The sequence below is a fragment of the Nesoenas mayeri genome, assembly GCF_963082525.1.
Source record: "Nesoenas mayeri genome assembly, chromosome: 1".
NCBI lineage: Eukaryota > Metazoa > Chordata > Aves > Columbiformes > Columbidae > Nesoenas > Nesoenas mayeri.
The window spans coordinates 141005127-141022610 of NC_137541.1; the positions used below are offsets into that span (position 1 = coordinate 141005127).

General features: G+C 46.4%; 2 protein-coding genes across 2 annotated transcripts; one reads left to right on the top strand and one right to left on the bottom strand.

Moving 5' to 3' along the window:
* Window positions 1-1728: 1728 nt before the first annotated feature.
* On the top strand, window positions 1729-9035 carry RMP64 (ribonuclease MRP subunit p64; the record flags this gene model as incomplete). The annotated part of the gene is made up of 9 exons (XM_080349367.1): window positions 1729-1819; window positions 2335-2489; window positions 3234-3310; window positions 3418-3549; window positions 3890-3967; window positions 4898-5259; window positions 6058-6119; window positions 7318-7568; window positions 8026-9035. 9 exons carry the CDS (start codon window positions 1729-1731, stop codon window positions 8420-8422), a joined length of 1605 nt encoding a protein of 534 aa, XP_080205493.1. The 3' UTR covers window positions 8423-9035.
* A 357-nt stretch (window positions 9036-9392) lies between these two features.
* Window positions 9393-11834, bottom strand: TAF13 (TATA-box binding protein associated factor 13). The gene is made up of 4 exons (XM_080349648.1): window positions 11797-11834; window positions 11564-11642; window positions 10920-11017; window positions 9393-10024 (listed from the first exon to the last, which is right to left on the bottom strand). The coding sequence occupies exons 1-4, from the start codon at window positions 11821-11823 to the stop codon at window positions 9854-9856; spliced, it is 375 nt and encodes a 124-aa protein (XP_080205774.1). The 5' UTR covers window positions 11824-11834; the 3' UTR covers window positions 9393-9853.
* Window positions 11835-17484: the final 5650 nt, after the last annotated feature.

A 17484-nucleotide genomic window follows, 5' to 3' on the forward strand; every position in this document is an offset into this window, starting at 1 on the left:
CCACTCTTAGCCTAGGAAGCTTAACATACCCCTTCCCAGGAGAGGCAAGGGCTCACAGAAGCCTTTTATCAGCTCTGCCTCCTGCTTTGCTCTCACCCCTCTCTTCCTTACAGGTGTGATAGTTAATGCCAATTTTGCTCTATCTTTTTAAAGGGACACCACCACTTTAACCTGGATTTGTAGGAGACTCCTTGAAAGCAAGCAGGAAGTATACAACAAAAGGGAATCTAAAGAGATAAGACCGTACAAAATTCATGCTCAGTTTGACTCTGTTGTTTCTCACAAATATATTAACGGGAATACCAATGTTGGCAGGTAAAAAAAGAGTACATTCAGCTTCAGGTGGAGGGAGAAGGGGCTAGGAAATAACGTTATATATCCAGGGGAGAAGAACTCACGGAAGACCATAAAAATCTAATCCATGTGATGCAGAACCATTCGGGCAGCACTAATATGTTAAAGCAATCAGCTCCACAGGGCACCTGCACACACCACAGGCCCCACTCCTGCTTGGTCTTGACCCTTTGGCTCTGACAGAGCCAACCCAAACATCTGGGGTGGGGAGCAACTGCAGGGACCAGGCAGGCCCCCAGGGCGAGGACAGCAGCCTCATGCTCAAAATGCTGATGTGAATAACTGCTGGTGCGAAGCAAGTTACCCAGGTTTTTTTGCACTTTGGGCTGTGTGTGTGTGTGAAGGGACAGGACAGGCACTTGGCTTGTGACGGGGATCATCTCCTGGAGAACTTTTTTGCTGCCACAGTGCCTCTGCAGTGCATTGCAGGGGACTTCAGCTGCTGCTGCGCTGGCTCTGAACAGCCCCGACTCCCAAGGCAGAAGAACTGCGAGGGTTAAAAAGTGTGAAAGACACTCATAATTAATATTTATTTCCCTTTTCACTTGTGACATTTTGGAACTGAATGGCTGGAGCTCATGGCTGGGCTGCAGTTCCAGGGCTGAAACGGAGAAATAAACTTAACAGCAGAGTCAATTATGCTATTTAGGGGCATTCTTTATTGGCAGCGCTGAGGAGCTCTGAGGATCATCCTCCAGAAGTGCTGGATGCTCTTGTGTTGCTTATATCCACACAATTAATTACATATTGATTACAAATTTTGCCATTTTTAACATACATCTACACTAAGAAATAATTGATAAAGTTAGTTATAATTGATTGGTTTATTACGTACATGACATCTATTAATTATTAGTTAAACATAAAGTAAGCACTCTGCATCTAAACAATGTATTACTTAATCTTCTGCCTCCCTCTTGTCATGCAGGATCTAAAGCTCGAACAATATCCCCTCATTTTGCAGGTGGTTAGACAGCATTTACCATGTCAAATGGCTAATGATAGATACGTCTTTTGTAACTTAATCACAGTATATATTAATTTAGCAGCTTCCCTTCAGGCTGCCCCACGACCGCGGGGCCGGGCTGTGCCCGGGGCTCGGCTCCGCCAGGCGGGAAGCCCGGAGCTCCCCACGGTCACGGGTTCCCTCCCGCGGCTCTGGGGTGCCAGGCACCCCGCAGACACCCCGACTAAGCTGTGCGGGGCAGAGGCGAAGGCACCATGGCCACCGGCAGCCAGCCCAACGGCGACCAGCCCCCGCCCCGCCGGGGTGATTTGGTCCGGTCCACGCCACCCCCCTTACCCGCCAACATGGTCCCGCCTGCATTCAGCCTCCCTCCAGCCCTGCGCAGTCCCGCCCTCACAGCGGGGAAGATGGCGGCGCCCGAGGCGGCGTGGAACCGGCTGGACGTGCCGTGGCCCGCCAGCAGCGCGACGGTAGCCCTGGCGGCCCAACACCCTGCAGGTCCCCGCCGGGGGCGCCGGGCCGGGCTGGGAGCGGCGCGGGCCCGGGGAGCGCTGGGAGGCGTTCGAGGCCACTCCCGGGCGCCGTGCGCGGCGTTGGTCGGTGCTGGCCGGCCGCGGGTGGTGGGGCTGTGAGGGGCGCGGGTTTGGGGGCGGCGGCGGGCGCTGAGGCGGTGCTGTCCCCCTGCCCGCAGTGAGGCGGCGGCGGGCGCTGAGGCGGTGCTGTCCCCCTGCCCGCAGTGAGGCGGCGGCGGGCGCTGAGGCGGTGCTGTCCCCCTGCCCGCAGTGAGGCGGCGGCGGGCGCTGAGGCGGTGCTGTCCCCCTGCCCGCAGTGAGGCGGCGGCGGGCGCTGAGGCGGTGCTGTCCCCCTGCCCGCAGTGAGGCGGCGGCGGGCGCTGAGGCGGTGCTGTCCCCCTGCCCGCAGTGAGGCGGCGGCGGGCGCTGAGGCGGTGCTGTCCCCCTGCCCGCAGTGAGGCGGCGGCGGGCGCTGAGGCGGTGCTGTCCCCCTGCCCGCAGTGAGGTGGCTGCCGGCGCTGCGGCGGCGGAGCGAGATCGCCGGCAAGCAGCTGTCGGGGAGAGGCCTGGCCGCCGAGGGACGCGTGTTGCGGGCCGTGCTCTACGTGTACCACAGCAGGCTGCTCCGGCACCGGCCTTACCTGGCCCTGCAGCAGGTGAGGAGCAGCCCCGGCGGGGCGGCAGGTACCCGGCAGCTGGGGACGGGGCCTTGAGAGGCCTTCGGAGCAGCACTTGATGCCCGGGCATCATGCAACAAGTATTTTGGAGCAGGGGCAAGTTTTGTCATCTCTAAGCATCCTTGCAGTTTTGTTCAGTGGGTTTCCTGGCTCTGTGCAGTCAGTGCGATTTCTCCTTTCCAGCCCTGTGGAACCAGTGCTCGGTCACCTATACTCATGCTGAGATTTGATTTTCAATTAATTGCTATAATGGGAGGGGGAAAGAAAAATCCTATGCTGCTCTATTAGGCATTTCTTGGTTTAAGATGAAAAAAATCAACTTCTTACCAGTTTTCCAGTATTTACAGGTATTGTCAATATCTTCAAATAACTGTTTTGAAATAGACCAGGAATAATTTTTAATTTTTTTATTTGTTTGCGCATTTTCATTCTTGAAAGCCAATACCAAATGCCATTGTATTCTGCAGGAGAAACCAGGCAGCACCAATTAGCAATGGCCTGCTCCAGCCCTTCACTTAATTCCATATTCACAGTAGCACGATAAAGGGATCTTCTTCACCATAGTACAGATATAGGAATGTGCCAGAGCATTCCATCACAAAAGCTTGCAATTTGTGCTGTTAAACTGATAAGCAGAAAGTGTCACTTAATATAGTGGTAGTTGTTAGACCAAGGCACTTCTGTGTCTCAAGATACCAGTCAAAGGAGTTTTCTTTCTTGTAGGTAGAACAGTGCTTGAAGCGCCTATGGAAAATGAACTTGGTGGGCTGCATTGAAACTCTGGCAGGACTGATTCCCAAGTAAGTGTTGTGATCCCATATGTTATACTATCCATTAACTCAGTCTGTGTAGCTAAAGGGTGGGAATGCTAGATCATAACCATCTCCTCATCCTTGTTTCAACACAGGAAAAATACACCCCAAGCCCATGCAGAGTGTTTAGTTCCCAGCCAGCCTATGCTGGAAACTGTGGCTCTGAAGGTGTTGGGAGGTTGCAAGCTCATACTGCGTCTACTGGACTGTTGCTGTAAAGCTTTTCTGTATCCTTTTTTCACCATGAAAATGTTCTTAACAGTTCACCAGCAGTACCTCATGAGACCTAAACGGACTGCTGTAGGCCCTGTATTGCTGAGGGACTCAACTGTGCAATTGATATGTGCACCTTGGAGTTCCTTTGATAGCCAAACATCTTATTTTCAAGTTATTATGTAGGAACCTCAGGCTGTTGGCTGACTGCTGTTCCAGCCTTGAGCAGCCCAAAGTTTGAATACTCATTTCCCAGATTATCCAGAATATTCCCTTGTGAATTGCCGCTAGTTGGTGTGTTTAAGTCTCATTACATGGTGTTTATTTTTCATCCTTTACTGGTGTAATCTTCAGCTTGTCCGTTCAACATCTCTGCTCAGAAGAATTCATACTTTTGAACACTGTGGCTTCAGGGTTGTTGAGCCGGCTCTGGTTTGTGTATTCAAAAGTCTGTCTCATTTGTTGTCTGTTTGATGTGCCTGTCAGGAAAAAGGGCTTGTATGAGGCATTGCTGCTGAGTGAGCTTTATTAATTTAGGAGGAGAAGGAGGAGGGGCGTCCTTCCATCTCTTTGGACTTGATTCTAGCACCTGAAGGGTTGTATAAGTGGAAAGAGACTTCTTACATGCTGTTTTGGAAGGCTTTATTCATAGCACATTTTATGTAGCGCTAATAAAATCACAGAGTTAATGCCAGCCTGCCACAAACACTAACATCTGGTACTCTTTGCAGAAGGCAGCAAGACTTGCCGCATGCTGAAATGGAAAGGCTGGGATAAAGTTGTTCTGTAATATTGCTGAGTTTTCTAGGGAAATCTTTGTTCTGGCCTCTCTCAGTACTGCAAAGCAATGCTGAGAAAGTAACTGCTGTGTGTAGCTGAAGGAGTAGCAGGATTGTGTAGAATAACTCAGTAAAACATGTTTGGGCACAAGAAATCTGTCTCCCCAGTAAACATAGAGCAGGCAGTTGTCCAGCAGTGGTGCTAGCAATGCTGTTCTGAGTTGGTACAGGTTTCTTTTGGGTGAACACGTGTTGTCAAATGATTTGGATGTGACCTGGCAACCTGCTGAGTCCCAGGTGTGGCACTCCACAAAGCTCTAGGGAAGCAGAGGTGCTCCTGATCAGGGATTTACTCATTGAATTGCTCCTGTGCTCTGATATTGAACAGTTCCTTAAAGCTCAGACTGATATTAAGGACAACATGGTGATGGAGTGTAAAAAGATAAGCTTGTTTTGAGGTGGAATAGGGAAGGGGCAGCTTGGAATGTTATATATCAGCTCCTCCACTTGAGCTGAAGGTAGTTGTTCTGTGAGCATAATGCTTTGCTAGAAGACTTCATACCTTTCTGTCTTCTCTCTTCAGGATTCAGTACAGATATGTGTTGCAGAGCCTCATGTCCTTGTATGGTGTGTTGTCCACATCGCTTCATCTGGTGTCTGAGACCCAGCAGATGCCTTATATCAAGGGGTTTACCTTCCCTTCTGATATCAGTAACTTCCTTGGAGTTAACATTTCTTCTGAGGTGAAGAAGCAAAAGGCTAAAATGCTTACAACAAAAAAACCTACTGGCTGGCTGAAGAAGCTCTTCCCAACAATGCCAGAGGCGGTGTCTGAGGTTGGGACAAAGAGAAATTTTGTGACCTCCAGGAGTGCTGTGAAAAACTATAGCATCCCACGCTCTGCGGACATTGGAGAGCCAGTTCTGGTGACCAGAGCCAGCAGAGGTAAAGCCTTGTGCCACAGTGTTACTGGTTTCTGACATCTCGGAGACTGACCGCAACCTCTGTCCAACAGAATCGAGCACTTCTACTACCCACAGAGTGCAGTTCTGGTACAAATTACCCTCTTCTGTCCTTGGAAGAGGAGGAGAATTCTGCATGTACCCTTGCCTTTGTAAAGCTGTAGACAATGTCAGTATTGAAAGGGTTTTTTTTTTTTAATTTATTTTTTATTTTTTTAAACATGATACAGCCTAGAGACAGTAATGGACAGTACAGCCTGTACAGTAATGGAGTACAGCCAGGACAGTAATGAATGCAGTATATAGGTCCTGTAAATAGTTACGTGTATTTTCCTGCTTCTGCATAGATGGGGCCCCAGGGTAGTGAAGGAAGCTAAGAGCACTGTCTGCAGTCTGCACAAGAGCAGATGGAGTTGTATGTACAGGATGCAAGCATCCTGTGTGTGCTGGTTCTGGGCTGTGCCTCAGACTTCCCTTGCAGTCAGCGCTATGGTCAGTGACTGCGGGCATCCAGGTGTTTGCATGAAGCTTTTGTCCATTAAGTTCTCCTTTGCAGCAGTTCTCCTCTGTAAAATCTGTGTGTCCTCTTCATCCCTTGCCAGCTGCCATGTGAGTTGAGTGAAGTCCCCTTAAGTCTGCCTGGAAATGCTGAGTACAGGTGTGAGCCTGCTGAGACAGCAGGAGATTTGAGACCTCAGCAGGGCAAAGCGTTGTGGTGTCTCTGTAGAAACACTTAAAACTATCTTTATTTCATAATGGGAACTCTCCTCTCTCTTTGTAGGGAAGCAGCTGGGCTTTGATGTGAAGAGCCTACTTAGACCATCCAGACCTCTAACACAAGAGGTTTGTACGGCAAGTTTTTACAATTTTTCTTTTACTTTAAAGACCCTAATGCTCAAAACATTATATCCCTTATTGAAAATGTCCCCTTTCACTGCATTATTTTTGCTTGTCTCACAACCCAAGTTAGTGTGGAAGCTTTGCACTGAAAATCACTACTAATTTCTGCTTATAAATTTGAGCATTTGTGAGTACATCAGGTGGCAGGACCAGAGGCCAAGTCAGTAGTAGACATTAGACATAAGACCTGGACAGGCTGGAGAGTTGGGCGGGGAAAAATTTAATGAAATATAACAAGGGAAAATGTAGAGTCTTACATCTGGGCAGAAACAACCACAGGTTCCAGTATAAGTTGGAGAATGACCTATTAGGCGAAAGGGACCTGGGGGTCCTGGTGGACAGCAGGATGACCATGAGCCAGCACTGTGCTCTTGTGGCCAGGAAGGCCAATGGCATCCTGGGGTGTATTAGAAGGGGGTGGTTAGTACTCCGCCCTGATGAGACCGCATCTGGAATATTGTGTCCAGTTCTGGGCCCCTCAGTTCCAGAAGGACAGGGAACTGCTGGAGAGAGTCCAGCGCAGGGCAACAAAGATGATTAAGGGAGTGGAGCATCTCCCTTATGAGGAAAGGCTGAGGGAGCTGGGTCCCTCTAGCTTGGAGGAGACTGAGGGGTGACCTCATTAATGTTTACAGATATGTAAAGGCTGAGTGTCATGAGGATGGAACCAGGCTCTTCTCAGTGACAGCCAATGGTAGGACAAGGGGAAATGGGTTCAAAGTGGAACACAAGAGGTTCCACTTAAATTTGAGAAGAAACTTCTTCTCAGTGAGGGTGCCAGAGCACTGGAACAGGCTGCCCAGGGAGGTTGTGGAGCCTCCTACTCTGGAGACATTCAAAACCCGCCTGGACACATTCCTGTGTAACCTCATCTAGGTGTTCCTGCTCCGGCAGGGGGATTGGACTAGATGATCTTTTCAGGTCCCTTCCAGTCCCTAACATTCTGTGATTCTGTGATGAATACAAATTCTAATTATCTACTACCTATTTTTGTATTTCACAAAACAAGACTGGTATTCTGCTTTCTCCCTAGGAAATAAGGAAAGTTCTCACAAAAACCTCAGTATTCTGCTCCTCTTCAGCAGAGAAGATCAGACATGTCATGTTTTTAAAATACTATTTCTGTTATTCTTTGTTTCAGGGTATAAGCATTACATCAACACCTTTTACAGCAAAATCAGCATCACTTTCCTCTCATATGCCAAGACTGCAGCATACTGGATCTCTTGTGCAGATGGTCCAGACAGCTACATCATTTGGGGAGCTGTCAGAAGCACTCAGAAAAGCAATTCTGTGGTGCAGAGGCAATAAATTCAAGTCAGAAGCTTATTTTCTGCGTAACAAGTTGCTGAAAAGCAACCGGCTGCACCACGTGGAGGCTCAAGGTTGCAGGTAATTTTGCATGGATGGGGGGTTTCTGGATCTGACAGTTCACATTTTAATATTATGTATTTTGCTAGTGTAGAGAAACGCAGTGGTCTAACCCATTGTTTTTAAATTCAAATTGGATCATTAGTTCAGGTTACTGGATGCTCTGATATGAACATTCTGTTTAGCTTCAGTCATTTGTGAAAGGATTTAAAAGGCTAATAAATGCACAGACACTTGAGGGAGGATGAAAATGCAACTTAAATCATGTACATATTTAATGTGAATGATTATATGATGCAAGGGGTGTTTATCTTTCTTCAGAATGCCTTGGCTAATAATGTACAAGTTGCTGTTGTGTCTCCTTGGTATGACAAGGAAAATAGTAGAGAAGGCTAATAACCAAATCTTTCGAACCCCAAATGAAATAACACTTCAGCAGCTAATAAAGTTATGTTTTGTGCAATTTCCTCCCCTTAAGCTTGAAGAAAAAACTGTGCTGTGTCAAAACATCTGTCTGTAAATACCTCCTGTACGGGTCACAAAATGCACGCTGGCCAAGGCGGTACCTTGGGGCACGGTTCTGTCAAAGGAGGATCAAATCACGCACTCGCTTGAAGAGAACTCTGAAGACTGTTCGGCAAAAACCTTCTGAGCTTTCTGGGGTCTGTGAAAACAGCGCTTCACTGATCCTCCCAGCTTGCCAGGATGGGCCTCTGAGTCAGGAAGGACGCTCCAGTGCTGATACAGCCACTGCCAAACTAAGTACAGTGGGAACCCCTAAGTGGCTGCTGCTGGAAGGAAACCCTGGCTCTGTGTGGAAAGAAGATACTGAGAACATGGATATTGATTCAATTTTTGCAGCAATGGGTGTTTGATCCTGGACTGTAAGGAGGAAAGGGGTCAGGTCATTCCAAATTTTTCCTAAATAAAACCCTCACAACCCTAATTGTCTCTTGGTAACTCACATCCTAAATTCTGCTAAGAATGTAGCAATTTTATTGTATTTTTGTAAAACAGCTTTTTTATGGAGGGGTATTGTGAACAGCTGAATGGTTTTCATCCTTTCTACCTAGCCTTGTCCAGGAACAGTGACTTTGAGTTACCCTTACTCAGTGTATCTTCTCTTTTGTCACACCACATATTAAGTGCTGCTGCCAAATTCACAGTGCAAACCGTTACCATCCACAGTGAGATGCTGCAGGTGATTGCTTACTGCTGTTCAGGACAAAACACTTGCCACTTATTTTCCAAGGAAACAGTCTTACACCCTTCATTCTGTGCTGCTTGTACAGGGGGCAGCCTTGACTTGCAGTATTATTGCTGTTCAGTATTTGTTATCCTTGTACTAAAAGGAGGAGTTTATTGAACCTTCTCATTCTGAGCTGCTCCAGAACTAGAGGAAAGCACAGCTGTGGCCTGCAACAGTGAACTCCTGACTGGAGAACACGCTGTTTGCTGTCTTGAAATCTTTTTAATGTATGTGCAATTTCTGCCTGCTGGGAAATGTAAGGCACAGCTACTCCAACACATATTAATGAAATAATGTTAGAACAAGCAGCGTGGTTAGTGCTTTCTGCCAGGCTCTTGTTTGTAACTACGTCCCAAGATCAGGATCACCAGGAAATACTGAGAAAAAATTGTCTCAGAATGAAGAACAGTAACCTGCTTTGTTGTAGAACAGCATCTGCCTAACAGAGGTAAGGAAAGGCTGTAAGCGCAAGTACATCTGGAATAGGCTAACTTCCATTTCCTAGGCTTAATATTGCTAGAAAACAGAAGAGCCAGCCAATGAAGTGCTAAAACCCCTGTATTAGGCACCTTTATCAGTATAAGTTTAGTCATGAGTAGTGGGCACAAAAATTGTTTTATTCAAAGAGCATATACAGAGCAAAGAGCAGGAGTTCTATAGTAGTTTGGGCTTGAGGACTTTGTCCAGTTAACCAAGATCCACTTTCTAGGTTTCCTGTCACAGGAATACCCAGCATTAACTGAAATAGTTGTAGAGAATCACTGATCATTAGCCCTTTAGATATCTGATCCAACACACTCCTACTTCAGACTGCCTGCCATTACAAAATCTTTAGAGCTCTTTCCTCATTTCATGCAAGGGCATAAAAACACCAAGTTGTACCATGTATAATCAGATAATATTCAGCTGCTTGAAAGCTTCTCAAAAAGGGCTGGGAGTGCAGGCAGACATCCCAGCAGTGACTTCCATCCTGAATAACCCCTTCAAACAACAGAGATGATGTTCCTTTTGGGCAGCAGGTACCCAAGTAATGCCTTAGTACACCTTGTGCACAGAATCAAGATCCATAGTTTGCTTCATCAAAGGCCTTTCTGGCTCGTTTCAGTTCTTCGTTCATAGTCAGGAGGTCTTTAACTCTGGCAAACTTCCGGGGATCCTTGCGTATTAGGAAGACAATGTCCTCAACCTGTACACGACCCTGCCGCCCAATTGACATCGCTTTGTGCGTCTGTTGGAGGAAAAGAGGAAAGTCAGCAGGGTTCCTTTGCCCCTTAATTTATTTTGAGCTCTCAGTTCCACTTATTTCCTGTCATTTTATAATCAAAAAGTAAACAACAGCAGGATCTGGGTACCATCATCCTAGTCACAATAGAACTTACCAGTGAACTGTGGACTTACTGTTGCTGTGCTGTCCCCAGCTGCCCATCACTTACACTCAGCACATACCACTATATACACGTAACAGTAATAGAATCAAAACTAAAGCCAGATTACGTGAGGGGCACCCAACCTGCAGAGTGCTTGAACAGCATCAGGCAGAACTTGGAAGCAATGTGAGGTACCCACATCACAGGACAGTTTATTAGGGCATTTTGATAAGGGAAGGCAAGGCCAACCTTTCAGAAACAAGGGGATCCACAAACGCTAGGAATAACTTTTTCCAAAAACGAAAACAAACTTTCAAACAGTATCCAGATATCTGGAAGAGCTTCAGGCTCTGGAAGCTTGGATTTGTTTTGTAGTGCAGAGCTATGTTCCCATCCATGTAAGGATACTGGGAGAACAAAAAAACCTGACAGACTATCAAAGCTGAGCCTTGTTTGCTGTCAGCTGCGCATACAGTGATGCCACAGTGAGCCCCAAAGTTGGATGTGTATTTCCCCTCCTACAATACTAATCTAACTGCTACTTAGGAACTTCAGACACAGTTCTAAATCCATATGGAGCAAGATGTGTGAATTTTGCCTTAATCTTGGAAGAGCAAAGTCTAAGTTTAGCTTTTTCCTACTAGCATCAGAGTTTTGGGCCTGGGATAATGCAGCATTTGAGTCAGAGGTATTACCCTTCAGAAGACTAAAGACTTAGTGAGGATGTTTTGACCATGCTGTATAGAACTGACTTACCATTTCTGTGATAAACTCTATTACCAGGTCCTCAAGAATGTCCACCGATTCTGTGTAAGGGTTCTGGTCATCCCCGAATCCATACATCATGCATCTTACTGCAGAAAGAAACACTCAGCGTGAGGCTTCTTCCATCCATTCAGCACTGTCCGCAGCACACCTCCCATTAGAGCTCGCCAGCCTGCACATTCATGCACCGGGATGGCACTCCTGTCTGTTGGGCAGGACAATTCTTGAACAAACATACAGGAAACAGGCAGGTGGACAGAAGCCAACAATAGCCTAATGCTGTACATAAAGAAAGCACGTCTGATTACAGACTCTTTACATACGCATTTAGCCTACCCAGTACTGAACACTGGCAGCGTGACTGACTTTTGGCACAGTTGGGTTCAGAACACGCACTGGCAATATTTGGGGCAGGGCGGGGGGGAGTCTGCAGGACAGCTTTCTGCACTTTCGGCCAGGGCACAGAACGAAAGCTGCTGTTTTACTAACAAAACCTAGGTTTTGCCACTCCATAGCTGCCTCCTCAGAGCTTCAGCTGCGTTTGGGGGAAGGACGTGGTCGTTTGAGCCACGGTGAGCCCTGCAGCGAGGGCCCCGGCAGCGCTGGGCAGGGGTCGCTGCCGCAGCTCCACTCACGTTCTTTGGAGAACAGCCTCTTCCTCTTGCCCTGCCCGCCGTCCAGGCCCCCGCCGGCATCTTCCGCGTCCTCTTCAAACTAGATGGGCACAGCAGAGCACAGGCCGCCGTCAGCGCCCGGGGACCCCTTGGGGACCCCTTCCCGACCCTTCCCTCCCTCGACCCCCTCGCCGTTGCGATGTGGGCCGAAGCGTCCCGGCCAGAGGGAAGCGCGACGCCCTCCCGCCGCTCACCGGCACGTCCTCCTCCTCGTCAGCCATGGCTGCCAGGCACCGCCGGACGCTGCCGGGCGGGGCCGAGGAGCTTCCGCTTCCCCAGCGGAAGGCCGCCATGCTGCGGGGCGGAGTCTTCCTGTTCCGCCCCTCCTCGCTCTCGGCGCCCGCGGGGGCTCCGCGGCCCACCCGGCGGCGCTGCGGTCACAGTCACAGACTGTCAGGGGTTGGAAGGGACCTCGAGAGATCATCCAGTCCAGTCCCCCCGCCGGAGCAGGGACACACAGATGAGGTTACACAGGAAGGCGTCCAGGCGGGTTTTGAATGTCTCCAGAGAAGGAGACTCCACAGCCCCCCTGGGCAGCCTGTTCCAGTGCTCTGGCACCCTCACTAAGAAGTTTCTTCTCAAATCTAAATGGATCTAAAGGTTTTTTCACGCAGAGGGTGGTGGAGCACTGGAACAGGCTCCCCAGGGAGGCAGTCGCAGGATCAGCCTTGACCATATTCAAGTGGACAGTGCCCTCAGACACATGGTGTGAATTTTGGGCTTGTCCTGTGCAGGGACAGGGGTTGAGCTTTCTGATCCTTGTGGGTCCTTCCAACTCAGGACGTTCTATGATTCTGTGATGTGTTGAAAGAAGCACAGGGGTAGGACAGAAGAGTTCCCAGGTGCCTGGCACTGCTGCTGCTTCTACCCCCGCAGCCCATGTCAGTGCAGGATCATAGAATCATAGAACCATCTTAGTTGGAAGAGACCTAACTCTAGCACTAAACCACGTCCCTAAGAACCTCATCTAAAGGCCTTTTAAACACTTCCAGGGATGGTGACTCCACCACTTCCCTGGGCAGCCTGTTCCAATGCCTGACAACCCCTTCCATGAAGAATTTTTTCCTAATATCCAATCTAAACCTCCCCGGTACAACTTGAGGCCATTTCGTCTCATCCTGTCACTTGCTACTTGGGAGAAGAGACTGACACCCTCCATGTAACAAGCTCCTTTCAGGTAGTTGCAGACAGCAATAAGGTCTCCCTTCAGCCTCCTTTTCTCGAGGCTGAACAGCCCCAGCTCCCTCAGCTGCTTTGCACTGGAGCTGTGGGGAGGTTGACCCAGGCAACCTGGCTTGGTGTTGGGTTGTACAGGCACTTGCCTTGGCCCAGAAATGGGCTGTCTGGTGACTGCAAGGAGAAGCTGGAGTATGGATTGTTTTCCTTGATTCAATCACTGTCACTAGTGACTGTATAACTAACCATAAAGCAAATAGCTTTGCCCGTGATGCAAAGATGGGCATGCCTAAGCATGTAAAATCTGGTTCCTGTGGAAGCAGTGATGCTATGAGCATCCTTCTTGTAATTCCTCTTTTAATTAAAAAACAAACAAACAAACAAAACCCACAACCAAAACTTGCAATTCTTCCAGATTGAAGCTGTGGCACAAAAATCTCTGAGATAGATTTGGCGACCCTCCCCAAATCTGTATATGACACTTACTACATTTTCAGTTCAGGAAGGGACCTTGGGAGGTGTCTGGTCCATCCCTTTGCTTGAAAGAGGTTCAGCCATGAGGTCAGAAAGGCCGTCTTCTCCCAGTCAGTCCCTGGCCTGTGCCGTTGCCAGGGGCCCTTCCTTCCCTTCAGTGAGACTTGCACTTGCCCTTGTTGAATTTCATAAGGTTGCTGTCAGCCCTTTCCACCAGCTCTCCCAAGTCCCTCTAAATGGCAGCCCAGCCCTCAAGTGTGTCAACTCTTCCCCCCAGTTTGGTGCCATATGCACATTTGGTAAAAAATGCACCTCCTCCGGTTCACTCATAAAGATGTTAAACTGGATAGACCCTTGCAGTGTTCCACCTGTAACTGAGGTGCAGGTAGAGTATGACCCTCTAACTTCTACTCTCTGAGCCCAATTGTCCAACTAGTTTTTACCAATCTAGTTGAACACCTGTCCAGACTGTAATGTCCTAGTTTGGATATAAGAATATTGCAGGATACAGTGTAAGAAGACTAGCTAAATTTGGTGTATATGAAATCCCCTTTTCTCCCCTTGTATAAAAATCTGGTCATTTTATCAAAGAAAGCAGTTGAGTTGATCAGGTATAATTTACCCTTGGCAAATTCATGCTGTCTTAAAATCTTTTCTTCTTCACATGCCCAGAAATGTGCTCCAACGTAACTCACCCCATGATCTTCCCAGGGACAGAGGTGGAGCTGGCTGAACCCACAGTTCTCCAGATTGTTCATTTGGCATCTTTTTGTGAGGTACTTTTCATCTTGTTAGCCTAACCTAGGTCAAAAAACAAAAAACAACAAACAAAGGAGGGGCAAACTAAGGAAATGGACACAGTTGCTTAAGTAATGCTCTTTTCAGCCAGCTTATAAAAGAAGGGCCTATGCACTGTGTCATTTAACTTGTGTTTGTGCATCAATTCCCACCTGGAGCTGCAAGGAGAACTGCGTTCCTTTGTAATTTAACATCTAAGGCTTGGGCAAGATTTATCCTCATCAGCTTGGACACCTGTTATTCTTTCTTAATGTCTTAAACTTTAATATTAAAATGTTTTATACTGTAAAAACAAATTTCTGGTTATTTTTATTGCATTATTTTAAAGTTGCTTACTGTATTCTTAATATTGTTGATGAAGTTCTGAGAACTACTCCTTTGGAGTACTAGCTTTAGAACAAATATCTTAGTTATACATTGGAAGTCATATTGGGGACCCACTAAAGAGGGAATAAAATAAATATTTTTCTATTAGAATGGTCTTTAAAAATTGTCCAAAACTATTCCTTTATCCCAAATGTTGTAAATACTTTGGCCACCTGAACCCTGGCTGCTATGGGCCAAAGCTGTCAGCAGCACCTTCTGACAGTGTGTAAACTGTCATTGTGTTTAGCTCATTTACAGATCTACCTGCCAAGTCTCTCCCAAGGTTTGGAAGAGAACAGTATTGTTCCTTATTTTATTTGTTCACAGAATGGTTTGGTGTGGCAGGGACCTTAAAAGTCCATCATCAGTTTCTAGAACTTGTGAAATGTCTCTTGTAATTGTGGCCTGAGTACCAGGTTTCCAACACCTATTTTTTTGAAAGAAGAAGAATCTCTAAATTAATCAGTGCAATGTGTTTTATCATGTTTGAGCACAAAGGCAGCCATGGTTCTGAAGTCCTACTGAATCTTTGCGGTCCTTGATTTGAGTGTATTTGTTTTGCCCTGTTACATAGTATTTCTGAATTGTACAATAGCTTGCATCCTTCATAAATTGTTGTAAGTGGTTAAACTAGTTTTGCTGATGCTTGAGAAACACAAGTTTCTTGTGCCTTTGTCAGGTTTTGCTTTAAGAAAAAATCTTGTCTTGAAGAAACCTTTTCTTTATAAAGAAAAATCCATTATGTCTCCAGTAGGAGGCTCACTCTTCTAGCATAATCATTGCCTTGCCAAGTTAAATTTCATCCAAGGTTTTTCTTTAGGAAGCTGAAGAGGAAGAAAAGGTACAGACACTGGAGAAACAATAACGTGCTAGAGAGTAGAGTCAGAGAAAGTCTTGATGAAGAACTGAAGGATCCCCAGAATTGAATTCAAAAGGAGTACAGCGCCTCTCCGTGTCTGAGTCTAAACAGCCTTCCCTGGGGGAAACTCAGGGCTGGTGTCATCCCAAGTCACAACATTCTGTACTTGCATTGGGGGTGAGGACAGCAGTCCAGCAGTGCTGCATTTATCACACAGGAATCAGTGGAGAATAACTTCTTGGGGAACAGCATTAGCAAGAGCAGTACTCAGATTTATTCCCTGCCCCTCACCCCCCTTACTACTTATTAGCATATGTTCTCCATAATTCTCAATGTTTTTCAAGGAAAATACTGGTTTAATTAGGTAGGTCTGTGCAAGTGGTAGATTTATTGTCTTGCATAAACTTTGCAAATGTGCCACAAGATGCACAAATGCCATTGCAGATTATTAGAATACAAAAATGTGAACTCCCTTCCCTGAAAAAATCTGGTGTATATTTAACTGAACAGTTGATGGCTGCTCAGTAACTATCTTATTGGGAAAACCAGTTTTCTGTGTTTATATATGTACCTATAAGGAGACCAGTTATATCTGAAGTATTAATAGTTAGAGATCAAGTACTTAACAAGTGCTTGGACAGTGATAAATTAGTGCTAAAGGTGTGAACAGCTTAATGCTGTGGCTAGTTCTTAGGAGCAGATCAAATTGCAGTTACCAAACCCTGTGTTAAAATCACTTGGGCAGGTAAGGAAGGGATGCTTACTTTTACTTTTTATTGGTGGTGCTTTTACACACCAGCTGGCTGTAAATGCACCAGATGAGAATAAAAGGAAGTTACAGGACTGGCTATAGCATATTGTGGAGAGGGTAGCTTCTCATATAGAGGGCTGTAGAGATAAGTGACACCTCTTAATTTAGTAACCAGTCATTTTTATTTTGGAATGTATGGTAAGATCATCTTGCATGTTCTTAATTCTTTTCCTTTCTTCATTCTGTGCCAAGTTTGCAGCATGGGACAAAGCCCACAACTTATTCCCTCCTCCTCTCCCTCTTCTGTAAACGAGTTTTGTCTTGTTCCCAAAACACTTAAGCAGGAGAGTGATGTAAGAAGCTGTATGTGTCCCTGGGGTTGTTCCTGCTTGCACAGAAAAAAGCTACAGTTTCTCCATAAAATACAGTATCAAATTATAGCTGGGATAAGCAGGTATTAAAGTAATCTCAAGAATAAGTAGGATTAGCCAATGATACAGACTGGAAACATTAGCTGCTCCTAAAATTCTGTTGCCTCTCCTGCCAGTAACTTTCATAGTTGAGGTAGCAGTATCTTGCTTCTCATGGGCACCCACCCTACTTAATGCAAAATGAATTGCATGTTCTGCTTAGTACCCAAAGTCTGTTTCATACTGTACCAAAGAGCTGCTGCTACACCCTAGTTCTGAGCACATTATGAAAACAATGGTGAGGGCAAGGAGCAAGTCTTTTGAGAAGAGTGAAAGAAGGCAACACTGGAACAACCTTTGAAGTGATAGTAAACCTTAGTGCATGTTGCCTCTCTGTTTAAATGCCTCAGAGAGGCTAAATTTGAAATGTCTACCTGCTAAAAAAAACCCCCAACCTTGTGCTTTTTAAAATAAGTCAAGAAACATGTTTAGGTTACTTCATTAATATTAAATGGAATTATTGAGATAGAATGCATTTTAGTAGGGACCTGGACCAGAGACTATGTACCAGGGTTATGGAGACAGACTAGACCAGAGACAGTAGAGGAAGAAAAAGGAGAATGTACTGCTGAAAGACCAAAGAGGATGTACAAGGTGAAATCCTTTTCTGTAGAAGCTGGTACTCAACATCATTTCTGTAAATGACAGGTGCAGAAGAGGCAAAGGTTTACAAGGTAAAGCTGGGTGCCTGCAGTGTAGTGTATGCAATGCAAACAATTTAAGACACAAAACCATTTAAAATTCAAATAATCTCTATTGTTTCAGTGTGATGGCAGACCCACCATTGATTAATCAGTGGGGAAAAAGAAAGGGAGAGCTTTTGTGTCTGTGGCGTGAGAAGGTGCAGTTCATCACTCAGCAACACAGCATATTGCTGAACTACTTGTCAGGAAAGTCTGCTAGCATGTCAGACACCTGCTTACACAAAGGATGTTCCCATGAAAGCACTTAAATGTAAGTTTTAATGTTGAAGTGAAGGAGAGGATGT

What these genes read in the sequence shown, in the direction of transcription:
- TAF13 (XM_080349648.1), bottom strand. Translation starts at nt 11,823, where the DNA reads ATGGCTGACGAGGAGGAGGACGTGCCG. An exon ending in GAGGCTGTTCTCCAAAGAAC is followed by an intron (nt 11,018 to 11,563) that starts GTGAGTGGAGCT and finishes TTCTTTCTGCAG; the next exon opens with TAAGATGCATGATGTATGGA. An exon ending in TAGAGTTTATCACAGAAATG is followed by an intron (nt 10,025 to 10,919) that starts GTAAGTCAGTTC and finishes TTCCTCCAACAG; the next exon opens with ACGCACAAAGCGATGTCAAT.